This window comes from Coregonus clupeaformis, chromosome 29 (genome assembly GCF_020615455.1).
Source record: "Coregonus clupeaformis isolate EN_2021a chromosome 29, ASM2061545v1, whole genome shotgun sequence".
Lineage (NCBI taxonomy): Eukaryota > Metazoa > Chordata > Actinopteri > Salmoniformes > Salmonidae > Coregonus > Coregonus clupeaformis.
In genome coordinates this window covers 26,103,572-26,126,024 of record NC_059220.1, presented here as the reverse complement: position 1 = coordinate 26,126,024, position 22,453 = coordinate 26,103,572, and the positions used below count along the sequence as shown (strand labels likewise).

Genomic DNA, 22,453 nt, shown 5'->3' with positions numbered 1-22,453 from the left:
TGAACATATGTGTCATTAGTGTCTGTGTCTAAATCCCAGCTGAAATGATACGTATGTGGAAACTGTGTTTGTCTCCCAGATGTGTGAGCTGCTGCACTACTTCTGTGACTGTGAGCTGAAGCATCGCATCGAGGCCATCGTGTCCTTCTCAGACAGCTTTGTCTCCAAGCTGCAGTACAACCAGAAGTTCAGATACAACGAGCTGATGCTGGCCCTCAACATGTCTGCTGCTGTCACCGCCAAGAAGACCAAGGAGTTCCGCTCCCCTCCCCAAGAACAGGTACACACTGAAATAGAAATAACCTAAGATGGCCTCGTAGTTAATGATGTAGGTTATGGTGAGTTTATCATCTCCCTCCTGTAAAGTTACAGTATGAGAAAGTCACAGGCAAGCAGTTTTAGTCACAGACTCTCGGCCGTGGCCTTAAATCTGTGATTGAGTTAGGCTTTTTGAAATGCTGCCCACTTCATGACAACTGGGATGACTGCAGACATCTGTGTGTGTTAACCTTGTTACATTGATATAGAGTTTGCACATTAACACAGAACAGGCTGCTGCTGAGACTACTGTTCTGAGCGAGCGAGCGAGCACACGCACACACACTGCACATTGTTCTCTTAAACCTCAATGGCACTCTGTCCACCTCTCCACTCTAAACTCTAGTGAGTAGTGTGGGAGTATTCAGTAATTTTTCCACATTCATGGTTAATATATTTATTCATTTTCCTCAAATTCCCTTTGGTTTTGTATCAGTGGGTTCTTTCATTGCTCCCGAGTGGCGCAGCTGTATCACAATCCGGCTGTGATTGGGAGTCCCATAGGGCGGCGCACAATTGACTCAGCGTCGTCCGGGTTTGGCCGGGGTAGGCTGTCATTGTAAATAAGAATTTGTTCTTAACTGACTTGCCTAGTTAAATAAAATAAAAAATACAAAAATTGTGGAGAGTACCGCTCAGCTGGCCCGGAGTGACTGAGAGAGGCTTAGTGACCGTCTCTCTAACTGCTCCCTAAAGCTCCGCTGCCCAGCCTCAAGGCTGGGGGAATCCATCCCTGTCTGCTGTGTTATTGCCTCTGCCCGGGGACGGGGACACATCCAGGCTTTACGACCTCCCCCCCTGGCCCTGCCAGACAGGAGGAAGGGAAGGACACCTCATTTCTTAATCTACACAGCACTTCAGGGTCACAGCTCCCTGCTTACTTCATCACTTTTCACAAACTTTAATGTTGTTTTACCTGGATCCTTCAGTCTCTATTACTGCACACAAGCTTTGTCATATTTACTATTTTTCTGAACTATCTATGTATAAAGTGTGTAGGGCCATTGCATACTACAGTCATGTGGCCTAAATGACAGTTTATGTGTGTGTTTCAGATTAACATGCTGTTGAACTTCAGTACGGGGGAGGACTGCCCGTGTCCAGAGGACATTCAGGAGGAGCTCTATGACTTCCACAATGAGCTGCGGCTGCACTGTGGTAAAGAACAACATCAGGAGGGTTTATGTCTCCAGTCTAGACCTGAAAATTATGACCTGCCATCTCACTAGGAATAAAAATGAATGGCAGCATTACAGGGCCTGAGTGGGAAATGTTACCGTAGAGATGAGATGTGGAATTTATTGAAAACAAAACTATGTTATTACTCACAGCAAATTGGACACAATGCTTGTCCAAATAGGACTGGTGAAAACATCCCCAGCAAGAGTTATTATAATTGCATTTTTCACTTCAAAAACGATGTAATATAGTTAGTTCTCATCCTGTATCCTTGTAAATGTATGTTTATTGTCTGAGCTCCCAAGGTTAATTTGAATTACAGGAGGATATTGTATTAGAGCTTCCTGTGCGTTTCTTTGCAAAAAGGATGTCTTCTCTCTCGCTGCTGATGTGTTTTAGTTCATTGCCTCTCCAGATTGCTCTGACATCTTGATGTTTTGCTAAATCATTGAAAAGGGCTGTACCTAGGGGGTACTATACCGATGTAATGTCTTCTACAGTTATGCTGCACTTCTCTGACCTGAAGCAGCACCTTAGGATGGAGACTGCATGAACAGAGAAAGGAAAGACAGAGCAAAAGAAACCCTATGATACAGCTGACAGATGTTGCCAGATTGACCCATAGGAAACAATATTTGTCCAGGAGTGGGATTTTATTCCTGTGCTGTGTGTTTATGTAGGAATCCCTATGGAGGAAGAGGAAGATGAGCAGGACACGTCTATTAAAGGTCGTCTCCTGGCCCTGGTCTACAAGATCAAAGGTCAACCTCTGAAGACTGAAGAGGAGCCCACGGAGCAGGAACAACAAGCCCCCTGTAACACTATACTATTAGTATTACTATTATTTCTATATGTCACAGCCAGCAATAACATGAACTGGCGACTCTGAAACCCACCTTGTCCCGCTAGTCCTGTAGTCCCTGAAGATAATACAGTCCCTCAGTAATAGCATATGTTTCCTAAAAGACTCCTATAATAGGTTATCTCTCCAAAACAAGTCACTGTTTACTCGCTCAGTACGGGGGAGGACACAGGAGGACAGGGAAATTGAAAGCAGGGTAGCTGTTGAATAGTGATGCTGGCATACAGGCCCTGTTTCATTTGTCTGGCATGTAGTACAGACACCCAGTGGCAGTCATTTCCATTTCAATTTCAATTTTACTATGGTAATGCAGAGCCGGTATAGGATTGGCTGCTCCGCCTGGTAGTGAGGGGCATCTTCACTCAGTCCTGCTCTTCTGCAGAGAGAGGGGGAAAACACTGCACTGATTGAACTCAGGCTTCTTTATCCCGATCACACACACACACACACATGCAGAGCACTGTACCAATGTGAGTACAGTATGGAAATTGTCTGACATTCTTCATGTACAATGCAATGTCAGAGGCTACTAATGAATTAACTGATTGCCTCTAATCAAGACTCCATAAAAAAATTATACAACAATGTTTCACAATAGCAGAATCCTCAATATTATCAGGACAACTCTACATTTCTTGAAACATTATCCTCCCGAGTGGCGCAGTGGTCTAAGGCACTGCATTGCAGTGCTAGCTCTGCCACTAGAGATCCTGGTTTGAATCCAGGCTCTGTCGTAGCTGGCCGTGACTGGGAGACCCATGGGGCGGCGCACAATTGGCCCAGGGTAGGGGAGGGAATGGCTGGCAATGGTTGGTAGAGCATGGCGTTTGCAACGCCAGGGTTGTGGGTTTGATTCCCACGGGGGGCCAGTATGAAAAATTTAAAATAATGTATGCACTCACTAACTGTAAGTCGCTCTGGATAAGAGCGTCTGCTAAATGACCAAAAAAATGTTTTTGGTCAAACAGGAAGATGAAAAACATGTTTGCATTCTTCCTGAAAATGGGTACAGCTCACTGCCAATAATAAGAGTGCTTCTGGCATGGACAACTGCCCAAATTGCGGCGGGTAAATTTGGCCTGAAATATGCACCTATGAATGCAGATGGTTTAAGGCAATCTGTCCCCAGACAGTTAGACTGACCCCGATGTGGACCACATGAGACCCCACGATTGATCTCACAAGAGAGAGGAGATGAAAATAGACGTTGTGTATTTCCACTAAAAGACTTGTTAGGGTATTTTCTTGCTCGTGTTGGCTGTTTTCTTCAGACATGATTGATTATAACCATGCTGTGTAACAGCAGCCTGGGTACAGGGTTTCACTGCTACTGTAGGAATTAGGAGTCCTGCAGGAAGGAGTGAAGAAGAGAGAGTGAAAAAAGGAAAGGGTGCAATGCAGTGCTTTGATGCATCTAGTACAGTGTATAGACCACTCTGTGTTTCCTCTTGATAGAACTTCCACAATTCCCAGAGGTGTTGTTTTGGAGAAGTCCCACTAATCAACCCCCTACCCGAAACTCTACTTCCCCCAGCCCCCCTAAGCCCACAGAGAGTCCTGATTCAGCAGTGACACAAACTCTCCTCTGCAATCCCCATGTCCTCATGGCTGAGTGGTCCTATTACATTTGGTCAGCTGTTTTATGGGCCCTCCACGGCCTCCAGTTTCTCCACATGTTCCACTCCCCCAGGTTCGTCCCTCTGTCACCTCAGCTTTCCCATGGGACCTTGAGAATACAGCAGGGGCCCTAAAGTCCACCGTAACTCCCATAGGACGATGATCAGATCACAGAATAAAGGCAATAGCTCTGCCAAACTCCCTGACCTAGTATTTATTGGCCCAAAATGATTTGCTTCCTGTTGAGCGGGCTATGTGAAATGTAGTGTGAGGAGTTTAGCTCCACTGGGCCTGCCGTTTGTTCATCAGAGGAACTCGATTGTCATTCCAGGCAGCTGAGACATGCGCGTCTTTATGTATTGAGAGAGGGTCGTTATGCTCCTTGTAGCTGGAGAAGGACAAATGTTAGTCGTTTAGGAGAACGCCTGCCCTTCCTGCCTCTGGTGCTGGGATTGATTACCACTGACTGGGGCATTCTGTTGTTTTCCCGCTGCCCACCCGACAGTGATGATTGACATCCCAGTGTTGTCTGTTTTACTAGCCAAGCCAATCAACCAGCAGAAACAGAGACTTTAAAACACAGCCACCTAATTGTCCCCCCCTCCCCACTGCTCTACATTTGTTACTGTTCTCACTCTGGCGAGGCTACCTAACCTTGGAAGACAGACAGACACACACACACACACACCACCGCTACACACTGCCACACACCACCGCTACACACTGCCACACACTACCGCTACACACTGCCACACACTACCGCTACACACTGCCACACACCACCGCTACACACTGCCACACACCACCGCTACACACTGCCACACACTACCGCTACACACTGCCACACACTACCGCTACACACTGCCACACACTACCGCTACACACTGCCACACACCACCGCTACACACTGCCACACACTACCGCTACACACTGCCACACACTACCGCTACACACTGCCACACACCACCGCTACACACTGCCACACACTACCGCTACACACTGCCACACACTACCGCTACACACTGCCACACACCACCGCTACACACTGCCACACACCACCGCTACACACTGCCACACACCACCGCTACACACTGCCACACACCACCGCTACACACTGCCACACAATACCGCTACACACTGCCACACACCACCGCTACACACCACCACAGGCATATTGATCTGGTTTTATTGAAGCGTTGGGGCTTCCCTTCAAATGAGCTGTCCAAACTAATGACTCAGTTAACCGGGAGAGGCAGCAGAATATGGTACAGTACTATTCATACCTCTTACTCTCCCAGTGAGTCTCATTCTTACATAAGAGTGCTTCACTTCCGCTCCACCGAGAATGGGCAATCGCCTTTTCATGGATGAATTAGCAAAAGTGTTTTCTTTACAAATGACAAACGGAAAAGAATGACATTGACATTGCTCACACAATTTATCACCTTTCCTTTTGAGAAGAGACTTGTTGCTGTGTGTTATACACAGACAGTGTTCTAGAGAGAGAGAGAGATGCTTCTAATTCAAGGTCTTATTTGCATCACTGAGCCAGGCTCCTGAATTGAGTCTTTGAATGGTTTCCCTTTTATCACTCTTGCATGGTGACAATGGACGGAAGTGGGATCAGCTAGTCAAGTGCAGTCTCTTTAACAGCAGTGTAAGGGGGATTTATGAGGTGTGCAGGGCTGCTACTGAAGGGCCAGAAGAGCCCTGCTGTGTCTCTGAGGCAGACCTCTATAGGTGGAGGTCATTCTCTGTACACAAGGACACACAGGCCAGAAGGCACTGCAGAGCAGAGCTAACATCAACTAGGGCTGACACTGCAAGCAAGTCTCCGCTGGATAAAGAACATTTAAAAAGGCTCCCACTTAGAGTATTAGTACCATCTAACGTACTACCGTCTACTGGTGTTGTCCTTACCACTATTCTGTGCATTTTGCAACGTCTGGTCTCTTGGCCGTCCCACCCCTACGGGGCTCAGCTCCCGCTCAGCCCAGTCAAAGCTCTTCTCTGTCCTGGCACCCCAATAGTGGAACAAGCTTCCCCTGAAGCTAGGACAGCAGAGTCCCTGCCCATCTTCCGAAAACAACTGAAACCCTACCTCTTCAAAGAGTATCTTAAATAAGACATCTCAGTCTTATACAGTATGTAACCTATATCCTAACAATGTAAAGTCTAGGAGTTAATGAGGTTCTGCTTATTCCCCCAGCCAACCTTAAAGAGCTGATTAGCCAGACAATGGTGAGCTGGGCTCAGGAGTGCCACATCCAGGACCCGGAGCTGGTCAGAGTGATGTTCAGCCTTCTGAGGAGACAGTACGACAGCATAGGAGAGCTGCTCCGGGCCATGAGGAAGAGCTACACTATCAGTGCTGCCTCTATACAGGACACCATCAACCTACTGGCCTCTCTGGGTCAGATCAGATCACTGCTGTCCGTACGCATGGGCAAGGAGGAGGAGAAACTCATGATCGATGGTCTGGGTAGGCAGGGGCACATCACAGCTAAGTCTGCATGAACATAGTCTGATAATTAGGTATTTTCAGTGGATGAAATATTGTTTACAAGCCTTTGGTAACTTCTAAGATCGATACAATAACAATGTTGCATGTTAAGGCATCACTCTGTTCTAAGCATTCTCTCACATGTTCTGAGTTGCTTGTGTTTTGTATTTCCGTCCAGTGACATCATGAACAACAAGATATTCTACCAGCACCCCAACCTGATGCGTGTGCTGGGCATGCATGAGACGGTGATGGAGGTGATGGTCAACGTGCTGGGAGGAGGCAAGTCCCAGGTACAGTACAGGACTGAGGATAGAGGAGACTGGTGTATCACAGCATCCATGGCATACTGCAGAGGTGTTGATGAGATATTACATTAGCACTGTGACTACTGGGTAGGTGTCAGATGCAGCATACCAACTCCCAATTAAAGGGAATTATTTTAAAACATTGTTTTAAAAATTTTAACTACCCTCTAGACCACGTGTCAAACTCATTCCACGGAGGGCCGAGTGTCTGCGGGTTTTCGCTCCTCCCTTGTACTTGATTGATGAATTAAGGTCACTAATTAGTAAGGAACTCCCCTCACCTGGTTGTCTAGGTCTCATAATAATTGCTGGAATGGAATGGTATCAAACAGATGGAAACCATGTGTTCGATTTATTCTGTACCAGCCATTACTATGAGCCCGTCCTCCCCAATGAAGGTGCCACCGCCCTCCTGCGAATGAGTTTGACACCCCTGCTCTAGTCTAAGTTGGGAGGAGGGGTTCACTAAGCTAACGTATGGAATTGTTTTAAGATGGTCATACCAAGGGTCATTTAGCTATTTGATTTGGAATTTTAGGACCCCTTTAGGTATCCGCAAAAAATAAAATATTTGATGAAACATTGAATTTGGCCTTACTGCTATTAGCCCATAGAAACGTATTGAATAACAGATTCATACGTGGAAAAACACTCTCAAAAAAATGTTTGTTTTGAAGTGTCTGTCCTATATCTGAGAGATATATGAAAGCTCAGAAAAAGAAAATATATGGAATAAACCATATACATTTAACATGGAAATGCCCTATTCACTTCCATTAATTTTTTGGCCAGGTACCGGGTTACCTTCATCCCGGTACCATGACACTTGTGGGGGTTGTAGAGCGAAATGGAGAACACCATCCTGTTTGTGAGAAACTCATCTTTCCATAGAGGGGGGTCATATTACTGTGTAGCCCAAACCGTGAGAAGAAGGATTTTCGGGATGTCTCCTGGTCTGACAAACACAGCTGTAGCTCCGCCACCTTCCACTACAGATGTAGAAGGCCGCTCTGATATCTCTAGCTTAAACAGAGGGATTTTGATAGGGATTTTTTTTTATGCCTTGAGCGGAGCATGTGGGGAACTCAAGTGGAAAAATTATTTTAATTACATTTATTTTATTATGCCCAGCTCATTAAGCCCCTTGATGATGTGAGGCTTGAGGCAATTACCTCTTCTGCCTAATGGTAAGTCCGCCAGTGGCCATAGGTTATCTATCATACTATCTGGTAGTGCCTGTCTTGACTGCATCAAATGATTGTAAAGAAGCTAAAGTAGCAAGGCTAATTGAGGCTATTTTGCTGCGCTCCCCATCCAATGTCTACAACAGCCTACCTGTTGGTTGATCATTGTAGCCTACTCTTTCTCATTTAGCCAACTTAATTCTGTAATTTTAATTCAATTTTCCATTGACTAGAAATCTCCCACTTCACTTTCTACACATGGAGCCTCTGACTGTAGCACCGTTTTGATTGACCGACAATAACAACAAGATACACGTGTGAAACGTGTGAAGGCTACCGGTGTGTCTTTTTTATGGGGCACACTCATAAAACTGTTTTATAAAAATGTTGATTGTCATGGTTTATCTTTGTAGGCTATGTAGCAATGTCACATAGACAGTTGTATTTAATTTTAGACAAAGCTTTTTTTTTAAAGGCCTATTTATTTATTTTCTTCATGAATACTCTCCCAAGTAATCGAATATTAACGTCCATTCAGATATTCAAATAACCGTGCCCATCCCTAGTTGAGAGAAACTCTTCCCACAGTCAGAGCAGTGGTAAGGCTTCTCTCCTGTGTGTACTCTGAACTTTTAGCTCAGCTGATGTTGTGAAGCACGTCCCACAGTCAGAGCAGTGGTAAGGCTTCTCTCCTGTGTGTACTCTGAACTTTTAGCTCAGCTGATGTTGTGAAGCCCATCCCACAGTCAGAGCAGTAGTAAGGCTTCTCTCCAGTATGTATCCGTTGGTGTCTTTTTAAGTGGCCTAATACGGAGAAACTACCCACAGTCGAAGCAGAAGTAAGGCTTCTCTCCTGTGTGTGCTCTCTGATTAACTTTAAGGTCATTTGATGTTATAAAGCATTTCTCTCCTGTGTGTATATATTGATGTATTTTTAAGTGGCCCAGTTGAGAGAAACTCTCCACAGTCAGAAGAGTGTGCACTCTGATGAAATGTCAGAGCCCTTGATGTAGTGAAGCTCTTCCCAGTCAGTGCAGGATTACAGATTCTCTCCTGTGTGTATTTTTAGGTATATTTTAAGCTTTGATAGAAATGGGAAAATTTCCTCACAATGTGGGCAGTGGTGAGACCTCTTGGCTCTGTGATCTTCCTTCAGTTGCTCTCTGGATGTAGAGAATGTCTCAACACAGAGTCCTTTGTGAACAACATCAAAATAACAAGTCAGTTGGTATGATATACATAGGACTTCATATCAGTAGGCTGTACGTTACAGAAGGGGAATAAAACTATTCTAAAAGTGGGTAACAGTCAATGGCAGAAGGGGAAGAAGGAGTTAAAATTATCGGTCATATCATCCTCTACTCACTATCACAAAGGTTAGCAAATACAGACTAATTTAATAGAATTTCAAAACACTGGCAGTGTGTCTATCTAACGTCTTTAGTCTACTCTCTGAGCACTTCAGAATAAAGCCTAGTGAATAAGATAAATGCTGACAATACTAGTGTCAAACCATGCAAGTTTCGGTAACCTGAAATGTCATCTACCATTTCATTAAAATAATTCATCATGAAACAGTTCTACAGCAACCTGTCATGCACAGTGGGAAGTTGGAATGAACAACAGAAGCTTTGTTGAAATTGGAATGTCAGTGCACTTCCTGATTTGACTGGAATTGCAATGGAAATGACCCCAACCCTGGCTACTACACAGACTCATTTCATGGAAATGTCACCATGTCATTGTTGGGTGAAAAGAAGAGCAAATGTTGATTACTTTTTCCAAATTCACGTCTCCATCTCAACCAAAAATCAAAGTTAAAGAATAGGACCTCATCTAATCAAACGTTAAATGCACTTTCAGTAAGGTTTGATTTTATTTAGTCCTATTCTTTAACTTGGAGAACTTGATGATTACATTTGAAATCAGCCAAAGCTTGAAACCCTAGGCCTTTAGGTATTGTCTATTTTTAGTTGAACCCTGGGGTTGAATTGAAACAAAAGCTATTGATGACTTTGCAAATGAAATATAAGCCTAAATAGTATAATTGATGATATACAGTATAACTTATAAAGTATTGTTACATTTAATTTGCTCTGTTAAACCTACACTTTGGAATGACTTTGATAGCAACGGTGAATAACATATTTAGTTATTAAGAGATCTCTCAATAATCATTCTCACAATAGCACATAGTAAGTAGACAGTAGCCAGGTTTCCGTCCAAGCTTTTTATGCGAGTAAAGTCAAATGTCAGATAAAAAATGTAATGACAGACCTGATGGAAGCAGAACATTTCAAACTTTCCAAATGTCGACACAACTGAATACACTAGACAAGGTGGGATCTTTTAGTGTCTGTAAAATTAATTAGGCCATGCGAGAAATGTCGGTGGAAACACTTTAATGCGCAAATATTGATAGAATAACCATCATATTGAAGTAAACTTGGAGTCAAGCGATGACATGTTGTGTGGTCCTCTCACTACGACTCGTTGGGAAAGCATGCAGTTTATTAATCTACAGATTAAATACATTATGATGAACTTCACAGGGTGGTGAAAGTGCAAGGTACGCACAGCCTTTTATCCCCAACAAGTCAATTTGATGGAAATACATCTCTGGTGGGAAAATGCGCATATTGTTTTTATGCAGATTTTAGAATATTTGCATGAAAATCTGTCGCCAATTTAATGAAATTGAAAACCTAGCCAGTGACTAATATCAAAGCTAAGCAGGACTGGGCTTGTTTAAACCCTGGATGGGAGACCAAATGATCTAGCTGTAGATAGATCAACTCTCCAGTAGGAAATGATCTAGCTGTTTATAGATCAACTCTCCAGTAGGAAATGATCGAGCTGTTTATAGATCAACTCTCCAGTAGGAAATGATCGAGCTGTTTATAGATCAACTCTCCAGTAGGAAATGATCTAGCTGTAGATAGATCAACTCTCCAGTAGGAAATGATCTAGCTGTTTATAGATCAACTCTCCAGTAGGAAATGATCGAGCTGTTTATAGATCAACTCTCCAGTAGGAAATGATCTAGCTGTTTATAGATCAACTCTCCAGTAGGAAATGATCTAGCTGTTTATAGATCAGCTCTCCAGTAGGAAATGATATAGCTGTAGATAGATCAACTCTCCAGTAGGAAATGATCTAGCTGTTTATAGATCAACTCTCCAGTAGGAAATGATCTAGCTGTTTATAGATCAACTCTCCAGTAGGAAATGATCTAGCTGTTTATAGATCAACTCTCCCGTAGGAAATTATCTAGCTGTAGATTGATCAACTCTCCAGTAGGAAATGATCGAGCTGTTTATAGATCAACTCTCCAGTAGGAAATGATCTAGCTGTTTATAGATCAACTCTCCAGTAGGAAATGATCTAGCTGTTTATAGATCAACTCTCCAGTAGGAAATGATCTAGCTGTTTATAGATCAACTCTCCAGTAGGAAATGATCTAGCTGTAGATAGATCAACTCTCCCGTAGGAAATGATCGAGCTGTTTATAGATCAACTCTCCAGTAGGAAATGATCGAGCTGTTTATAGATCAACTCTCCAGTAGGAAATGATCTAGCTGTTTATAGATCAACTCTCCAGTAGGAAATGATCTATCTGTACATAGATCAACTCTCCAGTAGGAAATGATCTAGCTGTAGATAGATCAACTCTCCAGTAGGAAATGATCTATCTGTACATAGATCAACTCTCCAGTAGGAAATGATCTAGCTGTAGATAGATCAACTCTCCCGTAGGAAATGCTGCCCGCCTATTGTTATTTTTTTCTTATAGTGGATATAACATTGAAGAGCTGACATTGTTTCAAAGGTACAAATTCAACATATTGTGTTGAATGTTTGTCTATGTATAATTATTTTTACAATTATAACATAATCCTGTAGTTGAAATTCCACCCTGATGACTTTTTCCAATCCAATGTATTTTTCACATAGATACCACGTCACAGTACGTTGAAACAACGTTGATTCAACCAGTTTCTGCCCAGTGGGTAACTTATAGAAAGAAAGAACCTGCCCTTACCATGATAAACATATTTTCCATTCTTCTCCTCTTCTTCATCTTTAATGTTGGCATTCAGCTCCAGTGTTTGACTGCAGTCTTCCAGCTTCACTGAGGCCATCTCTGGATCCTGCGGTGCAAACTGCTTTCCACTGTCACAAACAGGCTTGGACTCTGTGTGGAAGGAGAGAGGCAGGCTGGGTTTGTCCTCACTGTACTCACTGTTAATCTGGCAACTCTGGATAGGATCCCATTCCTATATAGAAGTCTGAGTTCAACCTCCTGGTCGTCCCCTGTGCATGCCACACCCTTCCCATGGTACTGTATGTATGAATAGATTTTGAATAATGGCTGCCTAAAATGCTGTGGTGCTTACAAACACAATAGGAAAGGTGGTGGCAGATGTGGGCCATCACAGCTGAGTTCACAGCTTTTTCACTCTCAGCGTTCATATCAATGACTCACCCTCAAATGGACCATCAATACCAGAGTTCTACAAGACTATTTACATAATCAACCAGGCATTTCAATAGCCTGATCCTCAGTAAAGTTCTGGGCATATATTGAGCTCTAACAATGGGGCGTGGAAAAGGTCTGTTGAAATGAATGCTGTAGTGGTGTGAGAAAGGTTACACAAGCTTCCTCTCTGGTTCCATTGCCTAATAGTAAGTATTGGCACTGTTGTTTGGTCACCTCACCAGACCACCAATATGGTTAAGTATCCTTTATCCTTATTGAACCATATCAAAATAACAGTGTGCAATCAAACCATATAACCTGGTTCAATCATTCATGACATTACCCTGACGAAGGCACTGTGATGCCGAAACATTGGTGGTTTACCCAATACATTACTGAGAGCTTGTATATAGACTATGTACCGCTCTGTATGTTTTATAAGCATATATTGAGCTCTAACAACGGGGCATGGAAAGGGTCTGTTGAAATGAATACTGTAGTGGTGTGAGAAAGGTAACACAAGCTTTCTGGTTCCATTCCCCAATAGTAAGGTGTCATTCTTGAATGTTGTGGTAGTAATGTCCTTGGACTTTAATAAAAAAAGCTTGAGAAAACATTGGTTGTAGGATTTAATGCATAAAAGTCAGGTTTTCCAGCACTCCAATGTGTATGTGCTGCAGAGCAATGTAAGAGAGACTATACTGCACGTGGCAGGGAGGCTGAGTGTGTGTTGGGAAGGCAGGGGAGTGCAGAAATAAAGACACCCCAGCAGGCTGACGGCTCTCTTCCATGATACTGGAGTATAGAGACCCGGGCTGGGGATGGAGGGAAGACATAGGGGGAGTCGGCATGGCATGGCAGACCTTTTTAGGCATTCATTAGTGAAGGGGATTTATAGTAACAAGCCCTGAGGAAGCCAAATAGTCAGTAGACTTAACACACTCCTCTGTCTGTCTGTCTTTGTTAAGCTTGTGTGAGAGCTAAGATTTACATCTACTTATAACATGTCAGCTGAGTCTCTGTTTTGTACTGAGAATTGTACAGGTTGTGCCTCATTAAGCCTATTCTCTGTGTTCTCCTCTCAGGAGATAGCGTTCCCCAAGATGGTGGCAAGCTGCTGTCGCTTCCTGTGTTACTTCTGCAGGATCAGTCGTCAGAACCAGAAGGCCATGTTTGACCACCTCAGCTACCTCCTGGAGAACAGCAGCGTGGGCCTGGGTAGGTACACCTGGGTCATATTTATTAGGGCACACTGTATTAAAACGTATTGCAACAGAAAACAAAAACGAGTTCAAGGCACTCCTTCCCTGTTTCAGTCAGTTTTCTTTCATTGGTGACCTTCTTTTCGAATATGACCTTGCTTAGCATTTTACACTTCTTGCTTTATGGAGCATCTCTGACAGGGAAATGACATGCTATAACCAGCGTGTCTTATTTCATATTGGGACGACTGGCTCATACTCTAGTTACACTGGGTGTGACAGCATCTCTGACGCTGTTCTCATTATTATGGACAATAATCTCATCGGGGCTTCAGGTTAGGTCCTTGAGCTGTGAGTCTGCATACATTAGACACACATCTGAGATTAAGAGGGTGTGTGTGTGTGTGTGTGTGTGTGTGTGTGTGTGTGTGTGTGTGTGTGTGTGTGTGTGTGTGTGTGTGTGTGTGTGTGGCCAGTCGGTCGTGTTGAGAATTCATCAGGTGAGAGGGTCATTGTACATTCTATCAAGAGAGGTGCCACAGTCACTCTGAACACCCTGCTGTGGCAGAGAGAGAGAGCGAGAGAAAGAGAGTGCATTCTCTTCTGGAATAACTCACACACCAAATGGTCCACAGGCAAAGGATAATCTAATCACAGTCTTGCACCTGTATTAGACAAAGCCTTTGAGCGTTAGCCTGAACCAATAATTTACACGTTTTTGAATATTTCTGTTTATGAAAACACAGAAAGTGCAGTGTCCTTTATATCAGTCATTTCTCCTCAGACAGTGTTCATAGGCTTGGATAAACTCAGTGAAACAATAGAAGGAATTGTTGCAAGTAGGAGCTGGAAACTTTGGTTTAGATCAGTATCACTCAACTGTTGACAGATGAACAATCTGCCAGTCCAATCAGAGCCTGGTTCTGGTTCATCATGAGTGTAAGGCTGCCCCCTGCTGTTGGCTTTATGTTACTCCCACTATCTCCCATTTCAATGGTTTATGATTTATGGTCCGACACATAACGAAAAATACATTACAGACAAAAATACTTAGCAATTTAAAACATTAACATAGACCTTACAGACTTATACATAAAAAATAAATTAAAGACACAAATGTACACAATTGATGAGTACCTCAACGCGCTGTTAAATAAAAATGTGATTGATTGATCAGACTTAGTGGAATGGACATTCATTCTCTATACACCATAATTGTTGTAAATACCTGTAAGAAAGTAGCTACTTTAATTGGATCCTATATATGTTTTCTGCCCATAGCATCCCCAGCCATGAGGGGCTCCACTCCTCTAGACGTGGCTGCCTCCTCTGTGATGGACAACAACGGCCTGGCCTTGGCCCTGGAGGAGCCCGACCTGGATAAGGTAGGTGATGCTGTCTCTATTGGATTTGTGTGTGTTGATTTGTGTGCATTAGAATTAGTGTTTTGTGTCTATGTGTATAAGATTATCCTCAGTCCATGTGTCTGTTATTAAGTTTGTACTGGTTGTGTCCTGATTGTGTCCTAGTTGTGTCTTTGTTGTGTCCTAGTTGTGTCTTGATTGTGTCCTGGTTGTGTGTTGCAGGTGGTGACGTACCTAGCAGGCTGTGGGCTCCAGAGTTGTCCCATGCTGCTGGACAAAGGTTACCCTGACATCGGTTGGAACCCCATCGAGGGCGAGCGCTACCTCTCCTTCCTGCGCTTCGCTGTCTTTGTCAATGGTAGGTAGGAAACTGTACTGTACTGACTGTCAGCAGCTACTGTACTGAACCTTAGTCTCTGTAGGGTAAAGTGGAGAATGGGGCTTGTGCTGTACTGTGCCTTCCACACCAGGTGTGGGCAGGGTTAGAGAGGGCCTGTCTGTCTGTATGCTGCAGAGCAGGCTAGACTGCCTGAGGAGGTTAGTATCTGGGAGCTACAACCTCAGCACCAGTAGAGCTCAGTGGAGGAACAGGCTCTCACTAAAGATATTGGAAACTGCTCCTGGCTGAACGAGCAGGGCAGCCATTAATTTGCTTCCTGACAGTGATGGACCAAAAAAAAGTAGCGATACATTGGCAAGCACTCACTAGATGAGGTTTATATCTGACGCTGTTCACCTCTGAGGTGTTTGGGAGCCCGAGGGAGTATTTTGTTTATGTCAGAGTTGTTGATATATGTGTGTGTTTTTCGTCCTATGCATTTTTCTGTGCATCTTGTGTCGATGTCAATGTCGATGTGCTAATGCAGTTTAGCACTGATATATTTGTTTTGTTAACCTGGTGTGTGTGTCTGTGTGTTTGTGTGTTCCAGGTGAGAGTGTGGAGGAGAACTCCAGTGTGGTGGTGAAGCTACTGATCAGACGTCCGGAGTGTTTTGGCCCGGCCCTGAGAGGAGAGGGGGGTAACGGGCTGCTAGCAGCCATGAAGGAGGCCATCAAGATCTCTGAGAACCCTGCTCTGGACCTACCCTCCTCTGGCCAGGGGGTCAGCTATGACGTGTAAGATACATACTGTACCTGCCATAGCTATAGAGCAAGAGCTAACAGCATACCCAGCTAGCACATAACGTTCTGAAAACCATATGTTTCCTAGAGCTTGGTGAGAGCGTGGTTGTCCTATGGTTAAATTGCGTACAACCTTCCCAGAACATTCTGGGAATGGTGCAGGATACCCAGCTAGCACATAACGTTTCTTAGATGGGAATTTCAGTACTTCAGCATAATGTTTTCTAAAGGTTTACTCATGGTTCTATTTAAAGTCATGTTCTCAGAACGTTCAGAAAACATTAAGAAACAACATTCTTCTGTGGGCATTTCAGTACTTCAGCATAAAGTTTTCTGCAGGTTTCCTCATGGTTCTATTTAAAGTAATGTTCTCAGAACATTAAGAAAGCTTTCCATAAAACCACAAAAAACTGTATCATTCAAAGAACATTCTAAGAATGTTATTTATTTAACATATACATTCTGTTCTCTATCCACTATCTTGTTAAGTGTGTTCAGGTGTGTTGGCCGCGTCCATTAATTGGCCACACCTGATCTTAATGAGTGCTTGTTTCATTTGAAATGGGGTCTGTTTGAATAGACTAAAATGAACAGCTTTGTATGAGTAAAAAATTCATGGCATGCTAACGCTGTCCTGGTGGCGCAGTGGACTAATTGCATGGATAGAGAACAGAGGATCATAGGTTTGAATCTCACTGACACCATGCCACAAAAAAATAAAATGTATTTGCATGATTAATGCCTAAGCAGATGAATTTACATGTGTCTTATCTGTGCTTGGCGTTCAAAACAGTTAACCTAAGCCAGCAGTGTTATGAAAAGTATTTAATAACCTAGAATTTCCAATCTCAGAATACTAATACAACTTTCAGGGAACCATAGTAAAACGTTCTCAGAACCTCCCTGCAACCTAAAAATTTACGTTCCAAGAACAGGCAACATTTTCACTTCTGTTCTCAGAACGTTTAAAAAACGTTCCATATTACCGGTCAGGAAACGTATGGCTTCGTTCCCAGAACCAATGGGAAACCAAAAACGTACGTTCCCACAACTTCCAAGGAACCAAATGTGCTAGCTGGTTAGAGCTAATAGTACATAGCGAAGTAAACCCTGTAAGATCATCAGCAGTTAGTTAAGATAGCAAGACAAGACCCATAAGACCTTCTCACTCCCCCTCCTGTGTTTGTTGTGGGCAGGTCTGCTGAGGATGATGAGGAGGAAGAGGTGGTTCACATGGGAAATGCCATCATGTCCTTCTACTCTGCTCTCATCGACTTATTGGGACGCTGTGCCCCAGAGATGCACGTGAGTTTAGCTGATGGTCCCATCACAGATCATATGAACTCTAACCTACTCTGAGAGGCACAGTTCATTTGCATTCGAAACATCTCAGCATCTGTTCGCTTTGACTCACCTGGATAAGTAAAGGTTGAATGAATGTATGTACTCCAACAATAGGACTAATGTCCTTGTCCTCCTCCCTCAGTTGATTAACAAGGGGAAAGGGGAGGCCCTGCGTATCCGTGCCATCCTGCGCTCCCTAGTGCCCACTGAAGACCTGGTGGGCATCATCAGCATAGCCCTCAAAATGCCCGTCATCCACAAAGGTAGAGGACTGCCCAGTTCCTACCCAGCTCTCATAACACACAACAGCACACAGCACACACAACAGCACACACAACAGAACAAAACAACAGCACACACAACAGCACAAAACAACAGCACAAAACAACAGCACAAAACAACAGCACACAATAACATCCCAAATCACTCAGCCATCATGGCCCATCTGCTGGCTTTCACACTTTACTCTACAAAATCTAAAAACAAATCAAATTGGTTGAGTTATACATAATAAAGTTTGAAACCCAATAGTTTAAATGGTGGTGCTGAAGTGCTGTTGATCCCAGCTCACAGTTCATGTGTTTTTAATCAGCCATGTCTTTCTACCTCCCACGGCTTTGAGTTTGCCTGCTCTGCTATCCTCCCCACCATCTCCCTCTCATTTCTGTTGCTGGGTATTTTTCTCTATTGATTGCTCTATATAAGCATGGCAATGCTCCGAGCCGCCACACAACGAGAGCTGTCGGCTGGCCAACAACCTACTGGCCACACACTGGTTGAACCAACGTTGTTTCCACATCATTTCAATGAAATGACGTTGAACCAAGGTGGAATAGATGTTGAGTTGACGTCTGTGACCAGTGGGAACTAAATCACTCAGCCGTGTCTCCCTCCCCAGAAACCATCTCACAAGCTGCAGTGCTGCTAATGAATACATATGGCTTTCTTAAACAGAAGAGACTTGCTGTAATGTATAGGTAGCTCTCCAACTGTGTGAATACTGCAAGAAAAACATATATAAAACACATCGTCATATTTACACGGAGACACACCTCCTCCATATTCTTATTTAGTTTTCCTGCTTTGTGTATCTCATCATTTTTTAATATCCTCTTTTCTCTTTCTCCACCTCTCTATCTCCACCACAGACGGCACTGTGACAGAGCCTGATATGGCGGCCAGTTTCTGCCCGGACCACAAGGCCCCCATGGTGCTGTTCCTGGACCGGGTCTATGGTATCGAGGACCAAAGCTTCCTACTACACCTGCTGGAAGTGGGCTTCCTGCCAGACCTGCGAGCCTCTGCTTCTCTGGACACGGTAGGTGGTGGGCTCACCCTCAGCTGAGAGGTGGGAGATGTGGAAGACCACAAATTAGGCTAAGGCATCACGTTGTTTGTTTTGCCATCTAGTTCATTGTTTACCAGACAAGTGGGTTGAGGTATTCAAGGATGTGGGAGTTGAGTGGAGTGGATGCTGTGTATTTAAGGGCTTGTGTGTGAGAGGGAGTTAGTGTATTGAAAGCTGCTTTATAACAGGTGTATTGTACCCTCTGACCCCTCCCCTGTAGGAGGTACTTAGCACCACAGAGACGGCTCTGGCCATGAACAGGTACATCGGCTCTGCCATGCTTCCCCTGCTCACCCGCTGTGCCCCCCACTTCGCTGGCACAGAGCACTACGCCGCGCTCATCGACTCCACGCTGCACACCATCTACAGGCTGTCCAAGGGCCGCTCGCTCACCAAGGCCCAGAGAGACGCTATCGAGGAGTGTCTGCTGGCTGTCTGCAGGTAAGGTGTTCCACTATGTAGAGTAGCACCCCTTTAGGAAACAATAAGCTCAATGTGTGGCCATAGAAACACTTAAGCTAAACAGATAGAGTATTATTCTGGGTGATGTCTCTCTGACCTGTTCCCTCCCTGGTCTGGCCCTCCTCTGTCTGCAGGTACCTGCGTCCCTCCATGCTGCAGCAGCTCCTGCGACGCCTCGTCTTTGACGTGCCCTTGCTGACGGAGTACTGCAAGATGCCTCTCAGGGTATGTCTCCTCTCTTTCCCTCTCCTTCTCTCTTTCTCTTTCTCTTCCCTCCTGCTGCTCTCCCTCTCTTTGCCCTCACCAGGCTCTGGTTCAGGAGTACGAGGGCCTGCCTGAAGTTATTAGCGCTCTATCCTGTTTATCAAGCATACAGCCTGTCTCTCACTCTGCCTCTCACTCTGCATCTCTCTCCTATTAATGATGTTGTTCCCATTATTAAGCAGATGTTGGCAGTTGTGCTGTTTTTAATACAACAGCCGAGCATCGGAGAGCAGAGAGCAGCCTGGAAGAATTGAATTGAACCGTGTTGACTTCACTGCTCCTCTCTGTCAGTGTTTGCCCTCTAGAGAGACTGTAGTAATAATAGCAGCCTGCCTGTGGAAGACTGAACACAGTTGATTCTGCCTCCACACACATCAATCAATCAATTTTATTTTATATAGCCCTTCTTACATCAGCTAATATCTCGAAGTGCTGTACAGAAACCCAGCCTAAAACCCCAAACAGCTAGTAATGCAGGTGTAGAAGCACGGTGGCTAGGAAAAACTCCCTAGAAAGGCGAAAACCTAGGAAGAAACCTAGAGAGGAACCAGGCTATGAGGGGTGGCCAGTCCTCTTCTGGCTGTGCCGGGTGAAGATTATAACAGAACCATGCCAAGATGTTCAAAAATGTTCATAAGTGACAAGCATGGTCAAATAATAATCAGGAATAAATCTCAGTTGGCTTTTCATAGCCGATCATTAAGAGTTGAAAACAGCAGGTCTGGGACAGGTAGGGGTTCCATAACCGCAGGCAGAACAGTTGAAACTGGAATAGCAGCAAGGCCAGGCGGACTGGGGACAGCAAGGAGTCACCACGGCCGGTAGTCCCGACGTATGGTCCTAGGGCTCAGGTCTCTCAGTTGGCTTTTCATAGCCGATCATTAGGAGTTGAAAACAGCAGGTCTGGGACAGGTAGGGGTTTCGTAACCGCAGGCAGAACAGTTGAAACTGGAATAGCAGCAAGGCCAGGCGGACTGGGGACAGCAAGGTGTCATCATGCCCGGTAGTCCTGACGTATGGTCCTAGGGCTCAGGTTCTCAGAGAGAAAGAGAGAACGAGAGAATTAGAGAGAGCATACTTAAATTCACACAGGACACTGGATAAGACAGGAGAAGTACTCCAGGTATAACCAACTAACCCCAGCCCCCCGACACATAAACTACTGCAGCATAAATACTGGAGGCTGAGACAGGAGCGGTCCGGAGACACTGTGGCCCCATCCGAAGAAACCCCGGACAGGGCCAAACAGGAAGGATATAACCCCACCCACTCTGCCAAAGCACAGCCCCCGCACCACTAGAGGGATATCCTCAACCACCAACTTACAATCCTGAGACAAGGCCGAGTATAGCCCACAGAGGTCTCCACCACAGCACAAACCAAGGGGGGGCGCCAACCCAGACAGGAAGATCACGTCAGTAACTCAACCCACTCAAGTGACGCACCCCTCCCAGGGACGGCATGAAAGAGCACCAGCAAGCCAGTGACTCAGCCCCTGCAACAGGGCTAGAGGCAGAGAACCCCAGTGGAGAGGGGAACCGGCCTGGCAGAGACAGCAAGGGCTGTTGGTTGCTCCAGAGCCTTTCCGTTCACCTTCACACTCCTGGGCCAGACTACACTCAATCATATGACCTACTGAAGAGATAAGTCTTCAGTAAAGACTTAAAGGTTGAGACCGAGTCTGCGTCTCTCACATGGGTAGGCAGACTGTTCCATAAAAATGGAGATCTATAGGAGAAAGCCCTGCCTCCCGCTGTTTGCTTAGAAATTCTAGGGACAATTAGGAGGCCTGCGTCTTGTGACCGTAGCGTACGTATTGGTATGTACGGCAGGACCAACTCGGAAAGATAGGTAGGAGCAAGCCCATGTAACGCTTTATAGGTTAACAGTAAAACCTTGAAATCAGCCCTTGCCTTAACAGGAAGCCAGTGTAGGGAAGCTAGCACTGGAGTAATATGATCAAATTTCTTGGTTCTAGTCAGGATTCTAGCAGCCGTATTTAGCACTAACTGAAGTTTATTTAGTGCTTTATCCGGGTAGCCGGAAAATAGAGCATTGCAGTAGTCTAACCTAGAAGTAACAAATACATGGCTCTTGTCTGTTTTTATGCTGAGCTAGTGAGAATTAATTTTGCATGACGTATCATCAGCTTGAGATCCTACTTGAGATGTTTGGCTCGGTGCCAGGGAGCTGTCTTTCAGTACACCAGTTACTAACGCGTCTGTTTGCCTGTCTTACAGTGTAGCTCACAGCAGAGTGTACGTATATCCTCCCACTAAGTCTAATGGACTGACCCTTGGTCCTGTGTGTCCTCCACAGCTCCTGACCAACCACTATGAGCAGAGCTGGAAGTACTACTGTCTGCCGTCAGGCTGGGGCAGCTACGGCATGGCCTCAGATGAGGAGCTGCTCCTCACAAAGAAGATATTCTGGGGTGTCTTGGATTCGCTCTCACAGAGGGTATGACAAGGTCACCTCTAACACAGCACCCAGACGCAGGAGAACGTCAGGGCTCCAAACAGGGCTCCTAGTTGGCTGATAATGAGCCAATCAAACCAGGACTGCACTGATCTTTGATCAGGAAGTGCTAACCACGCGGATACATGTTCAGGCCAATAGGTCATAACCTTTAGTAATCTTGTACCACATTTTCGACATTGAGCATTAGTATCCTATTGAATTTTCTCTGTAAGAGTGTCTCATTGCCTTTCCTTTCCTTGTTTTGCATTTCAATTGTCTGAATCAAAGTAGATATGAATATGAACATTCAATTAATGATGGTTCAGCTTGTATGGTCCTCTAGTTTATGTAAATGTCTGGACATGAAAGTGAAGCTGGTGAGAGAGAGCCCAGGCTGAGAACATCATCGATCTCTGGATCTGCTCTCTGTAACTGG

At 44.6% G+C, this 22,453-nt stretch overlaps 1 protein-coding gene across 1 annotated transcript in view; it reads left to right on the top strand.

Moving 5' to 3' along the window:
- The window catches only part of LOC121544942 (ryanodine receptor 3), a 217,922-nt gene that overhangs the window by 158,107 nt on the left and 37,362 nt on the right, over nucleotides 1-22,453 (top strand). The window contains exons 36-50 of the mRNA XM_045209137.1: nucleotides 80-280; nucleotides 1,374-1,476; nucleotides 2,178-2,312; nucleotides 6,186-6,462; nucleotides 6,658-6,772; nucleotides 13,537-13,669; nucleotides 14,935-15,038; nucleotides 15,240-15,375; nucleotides 15,947-16,133; nucleotides 17,336-17,444; nucleotides 17,626-17,746; nucleotides 18,632-18,801; nucleotides 19,052-19,272; nucleotides 19,428-19,518; nucleotides 21,877-22,017. Coding sequence (XP_045065072.1) covers nucleotides 80-280; nucleotides 1,374-1,476; nucleotides 2,178-2,312; nucleotides 6,186-6,462; nucleotides 6,658-6,772; nucleotides 13,537-13,669; nucleotides 14,935-15,038; nucleotides 15,240-15,375; nucleotides 15,947-16,133; nucleotides 17,336-17,444; nucleotides 17,626-17,746; nucleotides 18,632-18,801; nucleotides 19,052-19,272; nucleotides 19,428-19,518; nucleotides 21,877-22,017 — 2,244 coding nt within the window. The remainder of the gene's footprint in view (nucleotides 1-79; nucleotides 281-1,373; nucleotides 1,477-2,177; nucleotides 2,313-6,185; nucleotides 6,463-6,657; nucleotides 6,773-13,536; nucleotides 13,670-14,934; nucleotides 15,039-15,239; nucleotides 15,376-15,946; nucleotides 16,134-17,335; nucleotides 17,445-17,625; nucleotides 17,747-18,631; nucleotides 18,802-19,051; nucleotides 19,273-19,427; nucleotides 19,519-21,876; nucleotides 22,018-22,453) is intronic.